Below are 18,136 nucleotides of genomic sequence, written 5' to 3' on the forward strand. Positions count from 1 at the left end.
TGTTTTGGATAAATGATGGTCAACTGAGGCATGGTGACTAATGGATTGTGCTTTTCTTTTCTTTTCTTTCTTTCCTTCCCTCCTTTCTCTCTCTCTCTCTCCCCTTTCTTCTCTTCCTTCCCCCTCCTTCCCTTCCTTCTTTCTTCTTTAAAGATTCTATTTATTTATTTGAGAGAGAGCAAAAGCAGGGCTGGGGCAGAGGGAGAGGGAGAGGCAGGTTCTCCTCTGAGCAGAGAGCCCAATGCAGGGCTCAATCCCAGGACCCTGGGATCATGACCGGAGCTGAAGGCAGACGCTTAACCGACTGAGCCACCCAGGCGCCCCTGTGCTGTGCTCTCGTGAGAAAGATGGGTGTAGGTCATAGAGCAACTGGAAGGACACAGGCACGGTCAGTAAAAGCCGTCACATTTACCTTGTTTGTTGTGAACGACAAAGTTTGAGAAGTGTGGTTCGAGATAACACAACCAACACCTCCATGCACCTTTTCCTTACTTTGCTCCTGCATTCTCTTTGCATGCTCTCAAGAAATCGTGAGAAGTCAGTGCCTCATTCAGACAAAAGTACAACAGTAAGCCCGAAGACCGAAGGGCTACTCTCACGGCTAAAACTGTTAGTGGGGAGGGAAGTGACTAGTAGCTCTGAGACATTTTTACCTCATCGAATGTCTGGACAATGCTCTGGGCCCACATAGTGCCGTGGAGTCCACCAATTTCAATCAGGGTTAAAAGAAATGGACTGTGGCAGTGCCCACTGACCAGCACAGAGAAGCAGCGAGGACGAGTCTGCACTGTCCACTCTGGTGTTGCTTCTGGGAAAGCGGCGTCATCTCAGTTGGCAAGGCAGTGGGTGCTGCATTGGGGGGTCCAGGTCTCAAGGTCCAACACTTCACCAGACACTGAAAAACTGAGTCTGGGCTCTGGTAGGAAATACAGACTCTACCCAATGTGTTATATGGCACAAAAATCTTAAGAGCTTTAAGTGTCCAAAATGATACTGATGGAACATTAACAAAACAAAACAAAACAAAAAAAAGCAGCCTGTAGAGTTTTTTATATAATGTGATCTCAACCGTGTAAAACTGTGCCAGGAAAAATCTGGAAGGAAATGTAGCAAAATAGTAACGGTTATCTCTTCTTGTTAAGCATCGGTAGGGGGAGCCTGGGTGGCTCAGTCAGTTAAGCGTCTGACTCATGGTTTTGACTCAGGTCATGATCTCAGGGTTCTGGGATTGAGCCCCACAATGGGCTCCATGCTCAGCCGGAAATCTGCTTGAGGATTCTCTCCCTCTCCCCTGCCCTTCCTCCTGCTTGCACTCTCTGTCTCGCTCTCTCTCAAATAAATAAATGAGGTCTTAAAAAAAAAAATAGAAGCACTGGTTAACTTCTCTATAGTTTCTGTATTTCTTTAATTTTCTACAAGAAGCATTAGAGAAACATATTTTTCCCTATAACAAAAAGATAGAGGGGAAGAGATATTTGGTTATTATACCAATAACTAGACTCCTGACTAATCTATTTCTTTTTTTAAAGATTTATTTCTTTTCTTTTCATTTTTTTAAAAGATTTTATTTATTCATTTGACAGAGAGAGAGACAGCCAGTGAGAGAGCCACTCAGGCTAAAGATTTATTTCGTTATTTGAGAGAGCGAGCATGCAAGCAAGCACATGCACGGGTGGGGGAGGCAGAAGGAGAGGGAAAGACGGTCTTAAGCAGACTCTGCACTGAGCATGGAGCCCGATGTGGGGCTTGATCTCATGACCCTGATATCACGACCTGAGTGAAACCAAGAGTCAGATGCTTAGGCTTAACTGACTACGCTACCCAGGCACCCCTGACTAATCTACTTCTTAACACTGAATGCAATGAAACGAATCTGTATTATAGCTCTAATTTATTCACCCTAAGCTAATTCCTTTAGATTAAGACTTTCTTAGACAGAAAACTCCATCTACTATGATGACATACTTCTCATCGAGGATATTTTAGCCAGGGGCGCCTGGGTGCCTCAGTCATTAAGCATCTGCCTTCGGCTCAGGGCGTGATCCCAGGGTCCTGGGGTCGAGCCCCACATGGGGCTCCTCCACTGGGAGCCTGCTTCTTCCTCTCCCACTACCCCTGCTTCTGTTCCCTCTCTCACTGGCTGTCTCTATCTCTGTCAAATAAATAAATAAAATCTTTAAAAAAAAAAAAAAAAGGGTACTTTAGCCAATCATACTGCCCTGGCCTATATGTGGCATGACTTTAAAGTGATAACAGTAAACTTTAAAAACAAGCAAAATAACTAGGTCTTGGGATTAAGGATGACTTTAATCAGTGCAACATAAATTAGTACTTCCCTTAAGGTAGTCACTTAAGGAAACCATTCACTCTTCCATTGGTAATGACATTTCTCAAAGTTTTTTCTTTTCTTCTTTTTTTTTTTTTTCCTGGAGCTTTCTGTGGTACTGCTCAGGAAAAGTATTTTGTCACTTCAATCACTCCCTATTTTTGACCAAAAATGGTTCTACCAGTTTGATACCTCAGTTACCTGACTTGACTTCAAGTGGCTTTTGGCCTGTCCTAAAAAAAACCAAATCTCTTCTCAAAGAATAAAGATCCCCTAACACTGAGATTTAAAAAAATAATGCCACAGACTTTTTGAAAATAATTCGGAAACAAGGTCCTCCAACCATATTTTGAGTATTAACAGCATTCTCACAATACCTGATGGACCTCCCCCATCCAAGATGACTACTCTGAGGAAACCACGGTGTTGGGGGGAGGAAAAGGGATCCTTTATGGATTAATGCAAAGCCTAGAAAAAGACTATGGAAGTAGACTGATTTCATATTCCAGTAAAAACTAACAAAAGCCTGTTAGAAGGCATAGGTTTTGAAGTACAATAGAGAAATGAAAAGCCATCAGTAGTTGCTTTGGTCTGGCCAGCAGGCACAGAACCCCAGGCTGGAGACCCCAGGGGCTCCTTCCTGTAGAACAACGTTCATAAACGGTAGGACTATGCTTTCTTTTCTCTCCACTTGCCTTGTTCGTCATCTATCAACTGGCTTCACATTAGAATGACCTGGGGAGCTTTATAAAAAATACCAGTTGGCTGGCAACCTTCCAACAAAGGAATCGGAATCTTGTATGTGTGGGGGGCATATGTGTCTATACTGTTTATTCTTTTCCTTCCATTCTCTCCCTCCCCCGCCCTCCTCCCAGTTCCCAGGTGACTAAGATGCACTGAGGCTAAAGAAGGGGTGGGAACCATGGGCGGCCGGTCCAGAGGAAGATCACGGCTTCTGCCCACAGAGCTCACCTCAGCTCACTGACAAAACGCGCTCCTAAACAACTCACTGCATTTCAACACCTCACACAATGATTCGTAGAAACAAAAATTAAGAGATGTTGCCTGGTCCATACATATAATCATAGAAAATAATATTTTAAAATATGGAATCAGAAGCATATAATTTCTAGTCGACTGACCACATACAAGATGAAAACTTGTAAAGGCACAAATGATGAAACCACACTGGAGCCTAGTCATTAACGGTGATTCTAGATTCTTCTTTTGGTGTATCTGTAGATTAGAAGTTTTCCACAGTGACTAGGTCACTAGGTCTCACCTTTGTGATACCTAGTCTTGCGCTGGCCTGTTGATTTAAGAGATAAAGACCACATACCGGCAGTATCTTGGGCAGTCACGTCCACGCCATGTGTCACCATGACCCTGAGGCATTCCACATGCCCTTTGGTAGCAGCAAGATGAAAGCTGAAAAAGACGTAAACACGATCGCCTTAAGATTTCCACTCTGGAGTTCATCTCCAACAATGCTTTTCGCCGCTTCACGTACACTTTCTCTCACTGAGCCCCCCAACCACCTGGTGAGGAGGTATTACCAGCAACCTCGTTTTAAAGATGAGGAAGCTGAGGCTCCATGCGGTCTGATAGTTTGCTCATTCACGCTTTTTATTAAGTAATGGAGCAGGAGCTAAATCTGAGGTTTTCTAACCAAAACACCAGGCTTGAAAGAGATAACTTCGACGACATTCATCTCTAAGAAACATGAGAGTCCAAATTAGATTCAATTCCTAAATAATAAGTAATTTATCAACTTTTTCTGTTGTCTAGTGCTTTCACCAAAGCCATTATTTCAAAGTAACCTACTCTATAAAGAGAAACCTAAGTCAAACAACAGTCATGTTCTTAGACAACATCAGTGTCAAATCCACTGTTGTGTTGTAGCTGAATAACGGTAGTTGTACACAACTTTTGTTAGTGGCTAGTGTGTGCCAACCGTCCTTCTTCTCACTTTTACATGTCGTCTCTTTTCATTTCATAGTAGCCTTTGGAGGTAAGTCCTATCACTGTCACCATTAGATGGCAGGTGTCTATACACAGTCAGCTGCAAACAGCAGTAAGGAAAGCCCAACAAGCTCCGGTATTCACTGGCATTTGGGAGTTCAAACAACGCTCGGCATGTATAGACTTGCCATTAAATGAAGGGATAACATCCAAATGCCATACCAATCATCCCTGGGGATGCCAAGGGTGAAGGGCACTTCTACAGGCAGAAGTAAAGCACAATTCCACCGGGCATTCAGGCCTGGAGGCTGAGAAGGCTAAAAACCTTGCGAAGGTCTCCTTCCTACAGAGAGAGGTTAATGAGCCTGCCACGTCTTCTCTTGCCTCAATTCTACTTTGGGAGTTACTTTCTCAGGATACTTGCCATGTGGCATCTTACCTGTGAGTTAATACCCAGGTTGTATTTTTTCACAGGACAGGACCTACCACTGGGGCCCAGGGTCACACCCACATAGCAAATACAAGACCTACACCAATTCAAACCCCAGTCATCTTGACCCCACACCTCTGCTCTGAAGCATGAGGCTGAGTGAAGGTGGACAGATCAGCAAAGGAGGACACGTCAGGTCTGGCTGCAAACCAGCCACACCTTAGCTATGTATCTTTGGGAAGTCAACTTAACTCTCCAAGCCTAAATTTCCTTCATTGTAAAGTGTGGGGATGGCATCGGACGCGATCTGATGCTTCTTTCAGCGGTAACAACCTTCTCTGATTTTCACTGAATTGGCTCTCATCACACCAACTATTTCTGCACACGTGCAGCAATGTATGCGTCCTGTTTCCTCACAGCCAAATCGACCTTGTGGGTGATTCCACAGCACGGTCAAACCTTGATCCCATGGACTGAACTGGGAATGTGGTAACTCATTTAAATGGAATTCTTGGTTAAATACAACTCAACCAAAAGAACCCCCCTAAAAGGCAGTACAATGATACCCCTGCTTTCAGCATGGTTGGGCTAGGCTAATTTACAGTAAGTGAAGTTCACCTTTAAGCAGCAAAGAGTTTCTTTTAACTGACCTGGCTGGAAGGTTTCTAACATTGTTCAGCATTAGTAACAGTGTATGTTACATAATTGAATTGCCCTTGAGGACAGGAAGTCACCACTAAGAGCCTCGATTATTGATCTCTGCCTTCAAGACTATCAATCTAAATGACCCGGATTATTGAGCCCTAATATTCACTGATATTTATCTTCCTAATGCCTGTGTGTTTGCTTCTAAGATGTTCACTCTGCTATCTCCTATGACCAGGGGACAACTAAATCAAAACTATCTGGACGAGCCCTATCCTATGCTAAAGATAAAAGTACCAGAATTAGTCATTAGAGTGACACACACACACACACACACACAAATATATCTATACATGTGTATAGATATATAACTTCTGATTAAAGTATGACATATGTAAAGAAAATTTCACATATCACAATTATATAACCTGCTCAATTTTCGCAAATGGAATATACCCATTTTATTTTCATATAAGGACACAGAACATAGCCACAGACCCAAAATGCCTACTTGTATATCCTGCTAGCATTCCAGAAATCTCTCCATGTGTCCCTTCTAGTTACAAACCCCCCAGCGCATGTGTTTTGTATTTTTTCTGCTCGGAGGCTTCTTGGGGTGTCTCTGGATTGCACACACTATTTCCAGGGGTTGAAATCGCAGACACACATGATAAGGAAGCATGATTGTAAGTTACTACTGGACACTGGCAGACGGAGTCTGACGAACCCAGCATGCTATTCTATGCACGTAGGGTTTCAGGATCTCTAGAAGGTTAACAAGAATTGTAACAACAAGAATGGTAACAAGGCAGGAGAACTGAGGTGTTATGAAGTTGGGCTCAAAATCCAATCCTTTGATAGAAACTTTCTTAGACATCTCTTTTTAAAATAAAAGCCCTTCTACCAACCTAAATCAACCCCTCTTTGATGGCTGTAATACATTTTATTGAGGGATCCAGTTAACTAAGGCCTCACTGCATACGCTTTAATGAAGTGTGTGTGTGTGTGTGTGTGTGTGTGCGTGGCTTCGTTTTACCCTCTCTCATTACAGTTTGGATCAGGGAATGACTCTTTTCCTTCTATTCTGGGAACTCTCCATCTTTTTTCCTGGACAATATTGTGTCTTACTAAGAAAACAGAATAATGAAAGTCCTTTCGCAATTTTATCCTCATATATTTGACTTAAAATTTCAGTACTCACCACTCTTATAAAAGTGAACAAAGTACAAATAATTAGAAATAGCAGATCATATAAGAACAGATATTCATGTTTGTAATTTTTTTTTTAAAGATTTTATTTATTTGATGGAGAGAACGAGAGAACACAATCAGGGGGAGCAGTAGAAGGAAAGGGAGAAGCAGGGTCCCTGCCGAGCAGAGAGCCTGATGCGGGCTCAATCCCAGGACCTTGGCATCATGACCCAAGCCAAAGGCAGACGCTTAACCATCTGACCCACCTAGCCACCCCCATACTTGTAATTTTATACTGCATGATGTTTTGAGCTAGTAAAATCATTCTTAATTGTTGTGATTCAATTAAATATATCACGACTTAAAGGTGTTTCTTAGAGAAAGGGGATGAGCATGAAAAGCAGAAAAGGGAAGAACTGATCATTTTAGCCAGAAGTTTCTAATTCATTTTTCCAGACAGACAAGGAATTCCACTATGTATCATCATTCTTAGTATGTATTTCCAGGAAATGCAAGCAAAGTCAAGAGACATGACATGTCACTTTGTTCTTAGGGAATATTTACTAAAGCTGTGCAGCATCTGTTGGCCCCTCCAGATTTGCCTTCCACCTTTCTCCCCTGGGTCAGTGGCCCCGGAAGCAGGCCTTTTATGGACTGCACCCAACGGGCTGCCTTATCCTCTGGCTTCTGGTTGAGTTCCACTAATGGGAGGCACTTACGAGAGATAGGAGGACGAGAAGAGAGAGTTCAGGGCATCATCCCCCCTACTCCTTCCCTGTCAGGCCACCACTGGCCGTCACGGCCTTCCTCTACTTCCTCTATGAAGTTCACAGCTCTGGGGGCCAGTTGCCCCAAAGCTACAGCTGCAGGTCTCTCTAGGTTTCACCCCTTCAGGTTGGGGGGGGGCAGGGGCACAAAGGATAGGAGAGAATGTTGAAACAGATTCCCACTGTAACAGGCCCAGGGCTCCTTTCCCAACCCTGCTGGTTTAATCCTGACCACAAATTTGTAAATAGTTCCTTTCTTAAAGGGTCATCGATGATCCTATCTGAGGGTGCTGTTTCCTACTGGGAACTTGGATGACACCGGTGACGCCAGGGTATTCTGTGTGTGATCACCCATGGGACGAACTGCTAGGTTCCTCTGGGTATTACTTGATTAAATATTTACAAGGGCAAATTCGGGCTTTTAAAAGAATGTTTCACCCCACATGCAATTAACTACTTAAGATATTTAAGCATTTGGGCTAAAATGCTTTGAGGGGAGAATATGCCAAATCACTTTAATTATACAGAATAGGATATGGGACTTCAAAAGAGTTTTCGGATATAATGCTAGGCCAAAGTAGAAATCAGTTTAAAAGGCTCAAGAATATACCTCTCAAAGGACTGGAAAAACAATGGACTGAGATGAAAGCCACATGCAGTCTAGAATACCCCACCGTGCAATAAAGAAATGCTAAAATTCAGATTTTAGCCTGGATTTGGTCTTGAGAGAATCACCAATACCCTATCCACAACACATAGAAGCACATATAGTTGAAAATGGCTACAACTAGGTTCTCAAATTGGGAAAGCCTTTATGAGTTCATTAACATATCCAGTGGAATAACAAGGTTCTTCAGTAGTGAATTGGAAGTAAAAGAAGGTTTGGTAAAATGTACAATACCATATGCTATATTCTATACTCTCTTGGTATATATATACTATATAGTACTCTATACAATATATACTAACTATATATACTATTCTACACTACACTATAAAATAATAAAATCTGTGGGCTAGATTTAGAAAGGGGAAATAGAACCATCAAGACATGTAGTTATTTTGGTATCTATTGACCATTCTGATTAACTCCTTAAAATAAACTATCTTTTATCTAATGTCACTGCCATAGAATTTGTCAGAAAATCATTTTACACCTAACTTGGGACATAAGGTCTATAACACAAGTTCGCTAAAACATATCACATTAAAGAAAACAAAAATGGTCAGGGTACTGATTTAGCTTTGTTTCTTTGTTTCTTTTTTTTTTTTTTTTTAAAGATTTTATTTTATTTNCTGCCATAGAATTTGTCAGAAAATCATTTTACACCTAACTTGGGACATAAGGTCTATAACACGAGTTTGCTAAAACAATTATCACATTAAAGAAAACAAAAATGGTCAGGGTACTGATTTAGCTTTGTTTCTTGTTTTTTTTAATTTTATTTTTTTTATTAGTAATCCCATGCCCAACACGGGGCTTGAACTCCTGACCTTCACCACGATCAAGAGTCACATGCTCTACCGACTAAGCTAGCCAGGTGCCCTAAGCTTTGCCTTGTTTTTATGCAAGCTGTACAAATGCAAAAGAAATAAGGNATTTAGCTTTGTTTCTTGTTTTTTTTAATTTTATGTTTTTTATTAGTAATCCCATGCCCAACACGGGGCTTGAACTCCTGACCTTCACAACGATCAAGAGTCACATGCTCTACCGACTAAGCTAGCCAGGTGCCCTAAGCTTTGCCTTGTTTTTATGCAAGCTGTACAAATGCAAAAGAAATAAGGCACAGATCAGACAATGACATGACTTTTTCAGCAACTCCCCAACAACCCATCTCTTACATAGGGTAGCACTAAGAACTAGTTGCTTTATACTCCAACAGCAACCAATTACCGACAAAAAGAGCTGTGTCATTGTGTTAATCCTCCTTAGAGAGAAAGTGGCTGGAAGATAGAGCCCTGTCTTTCTCTCATCCCTGTGCCTAGAAAGAAGTTCTTTTTTTTTTTTTTTAAAGATTTTATTTATTTATTTGACAGAGACAGAGACAGCCAGCGAGAGAGGGAACACAAGCAGGGGGAGTGGGAGAGGAAGAAGCAGGCTCATATCGGAAGAGCCTGATGTGGGGCTCGATCCCATAACGCCAGGATCACGCCCTGAGCCAAAGGCAGGCGCTTAACCGCTGTGCCACCCANCTTTCTCTCATCCCTGTGCCTAGAAAGAAGTTCTTAATCAGGAGTGGAGTAAATGCCATAATACACAAGGGCAAGATGGGAAAAGGAGAGATAGGAGGATGAGAAGAGAGAGTTCAGGGCATCATCCCTCCAATCGTTGCTATTGTGTATTTAATTTGGACAACCAGTCATTTAAAGGTTTTAACTTCAGAAATTCCTAATAACCATGATTTTGAAAATTAAACAAAACGTGACATTATAGCTTTACTAAAACTTAGAGGAATGACAGATGCAGTAGTCAGATGAGAAAGTATAACAAGAAAATGATATTGGGGAGGTAAGACATGTAATATTTAAGGGCTCAGACTGAGTAGGTTTCAATCTGCGTTTTGCCATTTATTAGTGTGTGATCTTGGGCAAGAGGTCTCCGCATCTCAGTTTCCACATCTGTAAAATGTGCTGCGAGGAATAAATGACTTACCTATAAGAGCACTTGGCAAAATGTGAAGCACATGGTAAATGTCCCCCACCCCCCAAAAAGCCACCAATTGTTATAGCCTCACCAACTGGAGGCAAGGCTGAAGAGTCCAGGATGTGTTGCTTGATAAGAGGATTTGTTTCAATGTTCAGAAAAGACAGGCTAGTAGGAGTTAAATCAGAACAACCGCTGCTTAGGAAATGAAGAAGGAAAGGGAAAGAATAAAACCGATGTGCATCTCCACTGAATGGAAACTCGGGGAACAAAGTTGTAGACGACAAAAAAAGCCATCCAAGCCTAGCTTTGTCTCACACTTGAGCTGCTAACATTCTGGCACCTTTCACGGAAGTGATAATCCTCAAAGCAGGATTTGGCAGCCGTAAGTCATTAGCATTTAGCCTCTGAATGAGAACAAAATGCAGGGCCAACTTTTAATAAGATACTCAAGTGGGAAGTTGGGTTCCGTTGGGTGGAAAAACATGGTCAGTCACTGGCAGGACCTGGATTTGTAAATAACAGTGAGCAGGTTTCTTTTCTTATGCAGTGACTGATAAACATAGGCGTCCTGGGTGGTGGCCATCCAGGTGACTGGTGGGTTGGGGGCTACCCTGTCTGGATTGCAGGTGGGCATCTAGGGGTTACCGAAGGCTTAGGGAGCAGATGGTGCCCCCATTCAGGACATAACTAATGAAGAGTATGGTTGGTGCCTCTAATGTCCTGTATCCTGGATGGCTGGTAAAGAAAAACACCTGTAAAGAGTTTGCAGATCTGGGTGAGGTCGGGGAGGAAAAGAGTGTTTGTTGATTAACACTACCCCCTCACCCCAAAACAGTCTTTTTTTTTTTTTCTTTTTGAGATTTTACTCATTTGTTTGACAGAGAGAAAGAGAGAGCACAAGCAGTGGGAGCAGCAGGCAGAAAGAGAGGAGAAGTAGGATAGCAGAGAGACGACATGGGGTTTGATCCCAGGACCCTGGGATCATGACCTGAGCCAAAGGCAGACGCTTAACCGAATTAGCCACCCAGGCGCCCCAACCCCAAAGCAGTCTTGACAGTGTTCTCAGGCATTGGAGCTAACCCAAGTATGGGATAATTTTCATATTTCCATAATTGCATATTTTTATAAGTACTGCTATAGCTAAANGGATAATTTTCATATTTCCATAGTTGCAATATTTTTATAAGTACTGCTATAGCTAAATATATAAATTCACTCATATATTTATACTATGATACTAGGGTATTTACGTGCCAGACACTGTTCTAAGCACTGAGAAACACGTGGCTCATGGATCCTGGCTTTCAGTAGGAAGTCTAAAGATAAACCAGTAGTTCTTAACTAGGGGTGATTTTGCCCTACTGAAGGGACATTTGGCAATGTCTGGAGATAGTTTTGATTATTCACGGGGTGGGTGGTGGGCATATTCTACTGGCATCTAATGTGTGAAGGCCAGAGATGCTGTTGAACACCCTACAATGCACAGGACAGCTCCCCAAGGTAATTATCTAGTCCAAAATGTCAATAATGTCAATAATGTCAATATGTCAAAATGTCAATAGTGCCCAGGTTGAGAAACTCCGATAAACCATTAAAAACAAATGTATAATGCTAAAATATAATTCTATTAAAGCAAGTTAAAAACTGAGAAAAATGAGATTTTAATCTTTTTATTGATATGTAATTCATATACCATAAAATTCACCATTTTTGAAAGTACAATACAACTGTTTTCAGTATATTCACAAATTTGTGCAACATCACTATCTAATTCCAGAACATTTTCACTGCCTTAAAAAATCCACATGTCCATTAGGAATCACTTCCTATTTCCATGTCTCCCCAGCCTGGCAATCACTAACCTACTTTCTGGCTCTATGGATCTGCCCATTCTGGACATTTCACAAACACAGAATCATATACAATATGTGGTCTTTTATGTCTGGCTTCCTTCATTTGGCATGTTTTCACGGTTCATCCATGCTGTAGCATGTATCCATACTTTATTCTTTCATTAAAAATATTCCATTGTACGGACAGGTCACATTTTCCTTATCGATTTGTTGGTTATGGACATTGGGTTATTTCTACTTTTTGGTTACTATGAATCATGCTGCTAGAGCATTCCTGTGCAAGTGTTTGTGTGGACACTAGTCTTTAACGCTAGTGGGTATACACACCTAGGAGTGGAACTGCTGGGCCAGTGGCACCCACGCTGAACTCTCTGAGCTGCCGCTGAGCTAGTTTCTCAAACAGCAGCGCCATTTCACAATGCCAGCGACAACACACGAGGGCTCCAATCTTGTCACATTCTAGCCAAGACTTGCTATTGCCTGGCAAATTTTAATTTAAGAGATGAGAATTTAATTACAACCTAAATTTTCCAGAGAAGCAACGTTTAAGTCTCTCTTAATGAACCCTTTGAAGTAGTTATTTCAGCTAATTATCAGCTGAAATTTCCCCTTAGAGGAATATAAAAGAGTGAATGCAAAACAAATTCGGAATATCCTTTGGCTTTGTCTCCAATGTGGGCTTTTACTCCTCATTAAAAAAGCGTGGCCTTTCCTTTTGAAGACAGGAAATGTCATTCAAGAGTCTACATAGCAACGAATCTGAGAGATTTTGTTGGCTAGTTTCTCTCTTCAGACCAGTCAAGAATTCAGTGGAAGGAAAGGTATAAAAATCTTCCACCCGCTCCTCTGTCCCCTGGCCCAGGGACAGGGGCACTCGTCACTGCCCAGGGATAGACAGGGTAGGCTCTCCAGATTCTAGTGTAGCTGAAGTAGGGTCTTCAAGAGCTGAAATCTGGGCTACTCAGGGTGGTCCATGGACCAGAAGCTCATGAGAAATGCAGCTCTCAGTCCCCACCCCACATCTCCTGAATCCAAAGCTCTGTTTTACAACTTGCCAGCTGATTGCCGTGCACATTCAAGTTGGAGAACCCCTGCTCTAAGTGGAGGACAAGTTAAGAACCTCACACCATCATTTTTACCAAGGCGCCCATTGCTTCAAAGTTCTTGTGAAGAAATGATCCCCTCAGCCTTAAAAACAATCTCGTGGGTATGTTCCACAAAAAAAAAGAAAAAAGAAAAAAAAAAAAGAACCTACACTCTTTTAAGTTTCATTATAATAGGGAATGTTTAGCTTTGCTTCGAAAACTCAGCTGCGCCCTTGCACAGAGAAGTAACTGAAAAGAGGACAAACAGAGCAGCCTGAAGATTTACATAATACCACTTTGATCCCTTTGCTGCTTATTGATATTAGGAATTTCTCTGCTTTTGTCACTTGGAAAGTTTCCAAGGTTTCTGCGCTTAAGAGTTTTGTGACTCCCAATCTCTCTTTCTCTCTCCCTGCGGCACCCCTGCCCTTCACGAGTTCTGCTTTAACTCATTACATCCCCCAACCGGCCTAGGGGAGGGAAAACTATTATCATCCCCATTTTCCAGAGAAGGACGGAAACGGAGGCGCAGAGGAGTTCAGTACCTCACCCCAAGCCCCAGAACTACCAAGCAGGGGACCTAACCAAGGCACTGCCTGCTCGGCCAGCCCTTTATCACTATGCTGAGAGAGCGCAAGTTGGTAAATCACTCGCAAACTGTGAAACACTACAACTTATCGGCTGTGGAGCTCTTTAAAAAACAAAGCTGAAACTAAAAAAAATGGAAGTATTTGGCCAAAAAGCAAACACAGGCTCCTCACTGGGGCAGATTCGGGTTGTGAGGGCTCTCCACTGGCTAGGAATGTGGTCACAGCGCTGAAGCAAACATGGCCTGCAACAGAGGTCCCGCTTCCTCCAAAGGCACTCAGCGAGTTGTGCAAACCTTCCCGAAATAAATGCCTCGGAACAAGGATGGAATATTTCTCAAGGCTCTTAACCCGAAGGGGATTTGAGCTGTTGCTATTCCGAAGCCCATGAGTGATGGCCTGGAAAGTTCCTTCTATCTTCCAGAGTAATAAACAATTCTTCTGGTTTCTGACTGCCAGCTGAAACATATTTGGAGGAAATACAAACTCACAAGGCTCCTTTTAAAAAGACTCTGATTTTTTCCAGCGTATTCATTCATAGAAAACTTCTTTCAAACCCAACTGCTGCCCTTCACTACAACCCCAGCTCCCGATCCCGAAGGGGCTGGCAGACTCAGGTCAAGAATGCAACAGGCTGGCTACCTCAATCAGACCTCCAATTCCTCCCGCTGCCTCTGCAGCCAACTTTCCCTCCTCAAATCAAGCAAACCATCATGCCCACACAAAGAAATGATCACGCAGCAAACCTGACCAGCACTAGCCACACCCAGAGTCCCAGAGTGTTAGAAGGTTCCAGATGGATAGGCTGATCCCACGTCCTCGATTCACAGACGAAGACACTGAGGCTCAGAGAGGTTAGTAAATACGTAACAGAGCAGGACTTGAATTCACTGGCCTGGCTTGAAGAACAGTTTCTCCCGGATAAATCCACATCTCCTTCTTTCCTTTTAAAACACTTCATTTCCCAGAGAGGGGTCACTATGGTCAGTGACGTTCAGATGTACTTCATGGTAATAATAACCAGCTTTCCATCATCCTAGAGAGCAGCAGCATCTCCCAAACACCTAAAATCGCCTGTTCTTTAATTGCATTCTTTTGGTGAGACCTATTTCTGGAGGGGGAAGAAAGGATCCTAAATCATATTAAATCAAGAAAGCTAAGTATTCGGAATTAGGATTTCATCCCAAGTCCATCCCCTGACCCATCAGGCTTTCCTTGAGGAGGCCTGGCTTCCATCTTGACCTCACCTTGCAGCTCTCTCCCTGTTCACTGGGCACGTTAAGCCCTCTTCCAACTCAGGGCCTTTGCCTTGCTGTTCCCTCCCCCAGGACAACAGTTCCAGAGAAGTGCATGGCTCACCTTCTCATTCCATTCAGCAATCTGCTCCAATGAAGGGGTCTACTCAGAGAGGCCCTTCTTTTCCAAGTTTATTCAACATGGCCTCTTCATTCTCTTCAGTGCACCTGATATCACATTAAGGAAGCATGTGTTATCTGCCCCTGTTGGCCGTACTTGCCACGAGGGCAGAGACTTTGTCTTGCCTACTGCAATTTTCCTGGCACGAAGACGTGATTTTTTTTTTTTTGATAATGCAAATCTTTAGTTTTGAATTTGCTTTTCCAGTCTGAAGTTTCGGCATTTCCTTAAACCAAGGCACACATACAAACTGGCATGACCGTGTTTTTCTCAGGTTGTGAGTTCTTAAAACTTATGTTATTAGAAGCTTGATTTTGCCTCCCAACATCATATCGTACTGTGATTCTCAAAGCATGGTCCGCAGAACAGCAGCACTGGCATCACCCAGATGTATTCGTTAGAAATACGAATTCTTAAGATCCTGTCCAGACTCCAGGGTGGAGGCAGCCATGCGTTTTAACCACCCCCTCCCAGATGATTCTGATACGTATTCCATTTTTAGGGCGGTTGCATGATAGGAAGAAGTATGAACTCAAAGTCAGTATTCTTTGGTTTGGGTCTCCACTCTGCCATCCCCAAGTGACGGCACAACACATGGACTCAAATTCATTGGCCTCAGTTTACTCATCTGGTCCACAGGATCAAACGAGGCTTAACTTACACTAGGTACTATGGTGGGATACTCCTTAATCCTACAAGATCTGGATTCCCATTTCAGATCACAATCTGAGGGTTAGGAAGGCAGGACTGTCTAATAGCGTCTAGTTAAGCCTTGAAAACCGGAATTCTGCTTGATCCCAGGGATCAACTCTACGGGCCCAGAGACAAATCCCCGCAGGCAGAGGAATGCGGTGGCCACGCAGCTCTTGGCCATTTCAGAAGCAGCTCCCACAGGGACCTGCTCACTGCTTCTGTTAGCAACTGACGTGGCGGAAAGTCTGAGGAAGGCAAACACCAGTTGCCTTCTCCCGCTAAATGTTTCGGATAGATATAATAAAAGGTGATTGGCATAAAGAAAATAAAGCATGTAAAAACAGGATTACTGTCCTTTAAGTGCCTACAATGTGCAAATGGAATCAGCAGTGTGGCTTTGGGGACAGAGCTCTCCTGGGGACGGGGATGGAGGGGGGCGAGGAATGCTCAGATGAAAGACCACATACTCAGAGCTAAGAAACACCATGACATTTAAGCTGAGCGTTGACTCTTTTCCTTCAGGATTGGTTTCATAAATGCGGTCTGGAAATAGCACCTGGGCTTTATGAAATCTCCATTAGGACAATGATATGTCTTTTGTATTCATGAAAGATCCCCAGACTTTAGAACCTAGAACCTAGAATGGGGGTGATGTGCACTAATTCCCGAAGCTTTCTGACCCACACTGTCTGCTCATAAATTACTCCTGGGTGACTGAGAGCGTCATAGGAGAAAAACCTATGGGAAACAGACATGGTCTTTATTTTTTTAAATTTTTAAAAAATTTTTTTAAATTGTTTGACATGGTCTTTAAAATGTGTGAAGGAATGAACTGTTTGTTGAATGAAAGACACACATAAAAGCCCCTAGCCCGGTGGTGGGACATGCAATATTAACATGATTAATAGCAACTCCTTTCTTATTAATTGGGTAAGACTGGGCTCTAACACTGATAGTCTAATAACAGGGATAAGATAAGTACATAGGTAACCAAGACCCATTAAATCTCTGGAGGTTTGAGAGAGGAAACCACGAGAGCAAGCTCGGCCACTTTGGAAATTAGGAAAGGCTTCGTAAAACTGGGCCTTGTATGGAACCAAGACTTGGTGGATGAGTGGTGGCAGTGAAATTTTGGAAGGTGTGAATTTCGGGGCCCCCGGTGAGAAAGCACAAGTGTTTCTCAAGGACGGGCACATGCTAAGCGATCTTACAGGCCTCAACCTGTAAGCGGCCTGGTTGCTGTCGGCGTGAGACCCTCCTGCTGCAGGTGCACTCCTCCCTCCTCTCTCTTGGGTTTAGGATGGGCGAGATCACTGCACGCGCTGCGATCCATGCCCACTGCTCTGCTCTCGACCACACAGAACCACATTTCCCAGGCTCTCCTGACATCTGCGCGTGGGGGTTGGTCCAGCTGAAGGAGGACATGGCCAGAGAACTGGAGGGAAGGGTAAAGCCAGACTGCCTCAACCTTGAGCCACAATGACCCATTTGCATGTCTGAAGTCCTTCCTTCTCAACAGACATAACACAGCTTTGAAAAGTTTTAAACTGAAAAATCCTGTGATCCCACCGAGACTTGATCAATGTTGGGTTTTTTAAAAAGATTTTTAAGCAATCTCTACACCCAATATGGGGCTCGACCTCAAAACCCTGACATGAAGAATCATATCGCTCTACCAACTGAGCCAGCCAGGCGCCCTTATCAACGTAGTTCTTAATTTTCAAATCTATTCGCATCAGTTTGCACTGCTGTGGTTTCAAGCCTTCCCTCTAAAGCACGGTTTTGCAATAAGATCTGCTCAGCTGTAACACACAGCACTATTTCTCCTTAAAAACCTGGTGTTGGGGCACCTGGGCAGCTCAGTCGTTAAGCGTCTGCCTTCGGCTCAGGGCCTGATCCCAGGGTCCTGGGATCGAGCCCCACATCAGGCTCCTATGCTGGAAGCCTGCTTCTTCCTCTCCCACTCCCCCTGCTTGTGTTCCCTCTCTCGCTGGCTGTCTCTCTCTGTCAAATAAATAAATAAAATCTTAAAAAAAAAAAAAAGATTAAAAAAAATAAAAATAAAAACCCAGTATCTTATGCTACTTTAACGTAATTTACCTGAAGCCCCAATTTGCCATTTTATTTTGTGCACAAGCATCATGTATACATATATGTACAAGTGTGCATGCTGGGGGGCGGGGGAAGAATCACCACGGCTCCCTGGGCCTTNTTAAAAAAAATAAAAATAAAAACCCAGAATCTTATGCTACTTTAACGTAATTTACCTGAAGCCCCAATTTGCCATTTTACTTTGTGCACAAGCATTATGTATACATATATGTACAAGTGTGCATGCTGGGGGGCGGGGGAAGAATCACCACGGCTCCCTGGGCCTTCCTCAGCCCACCAGGAACCCATCACTGGGTAAAGCCTGTCGGGGAAGCTGGGGGCTAAGGAACCTGGGGTCTACTGTGGAATGTCAAATACAGGGGTTCTCAGTTTAGCCAGCCATTCAAGTCACCTGGGTGCTTTAAAAAACCCCATACCTACTG

The 18,136-nt window shown here is 43.1% G+C and overlaps 1 protein-coding gene across 4 annotated transcripts in view; it reads right to left on the minus strand.

The window, feature by feature from the left end:
- The window catches only part of RAI14 (retinoic acid induced 14), a 139,554-nt gene that overhangs the window by 31,157 nt on the left and 90,261 nt on the right, over positions 1 to 18,136 (minus strand). For all 4 annotated transcript variants that reach the window (XM_034657029.1, XM_034657031.1, XM_034657027.1 and 1 more), the window contains one exon: positions 3,666 to 3,754. In XM_034657029.1, the coding sequence (XP_034512920.1) occupies positions 3,666 to 3,754 (89 nt within the window). The remainder of the gene's footprint in view (positions 1 to 3,665; positions 3,755 to 18,136) is intronic.

Source organism: Ailuropoda melanoleuca, chromosome 3, assembly GCF_002007445.2.
Source record: "Ailuropoda melanoleuca isolate Jingjing chromosome 3, ASM200744v2, whole genome shotgun sequence".
Lineage (NCBI taxonomy): Eukaryota > Metazoa > Chordata > Mammalia > Carnivora > Ursidae > Ailuropoda > Ailuropoda melanoleuca.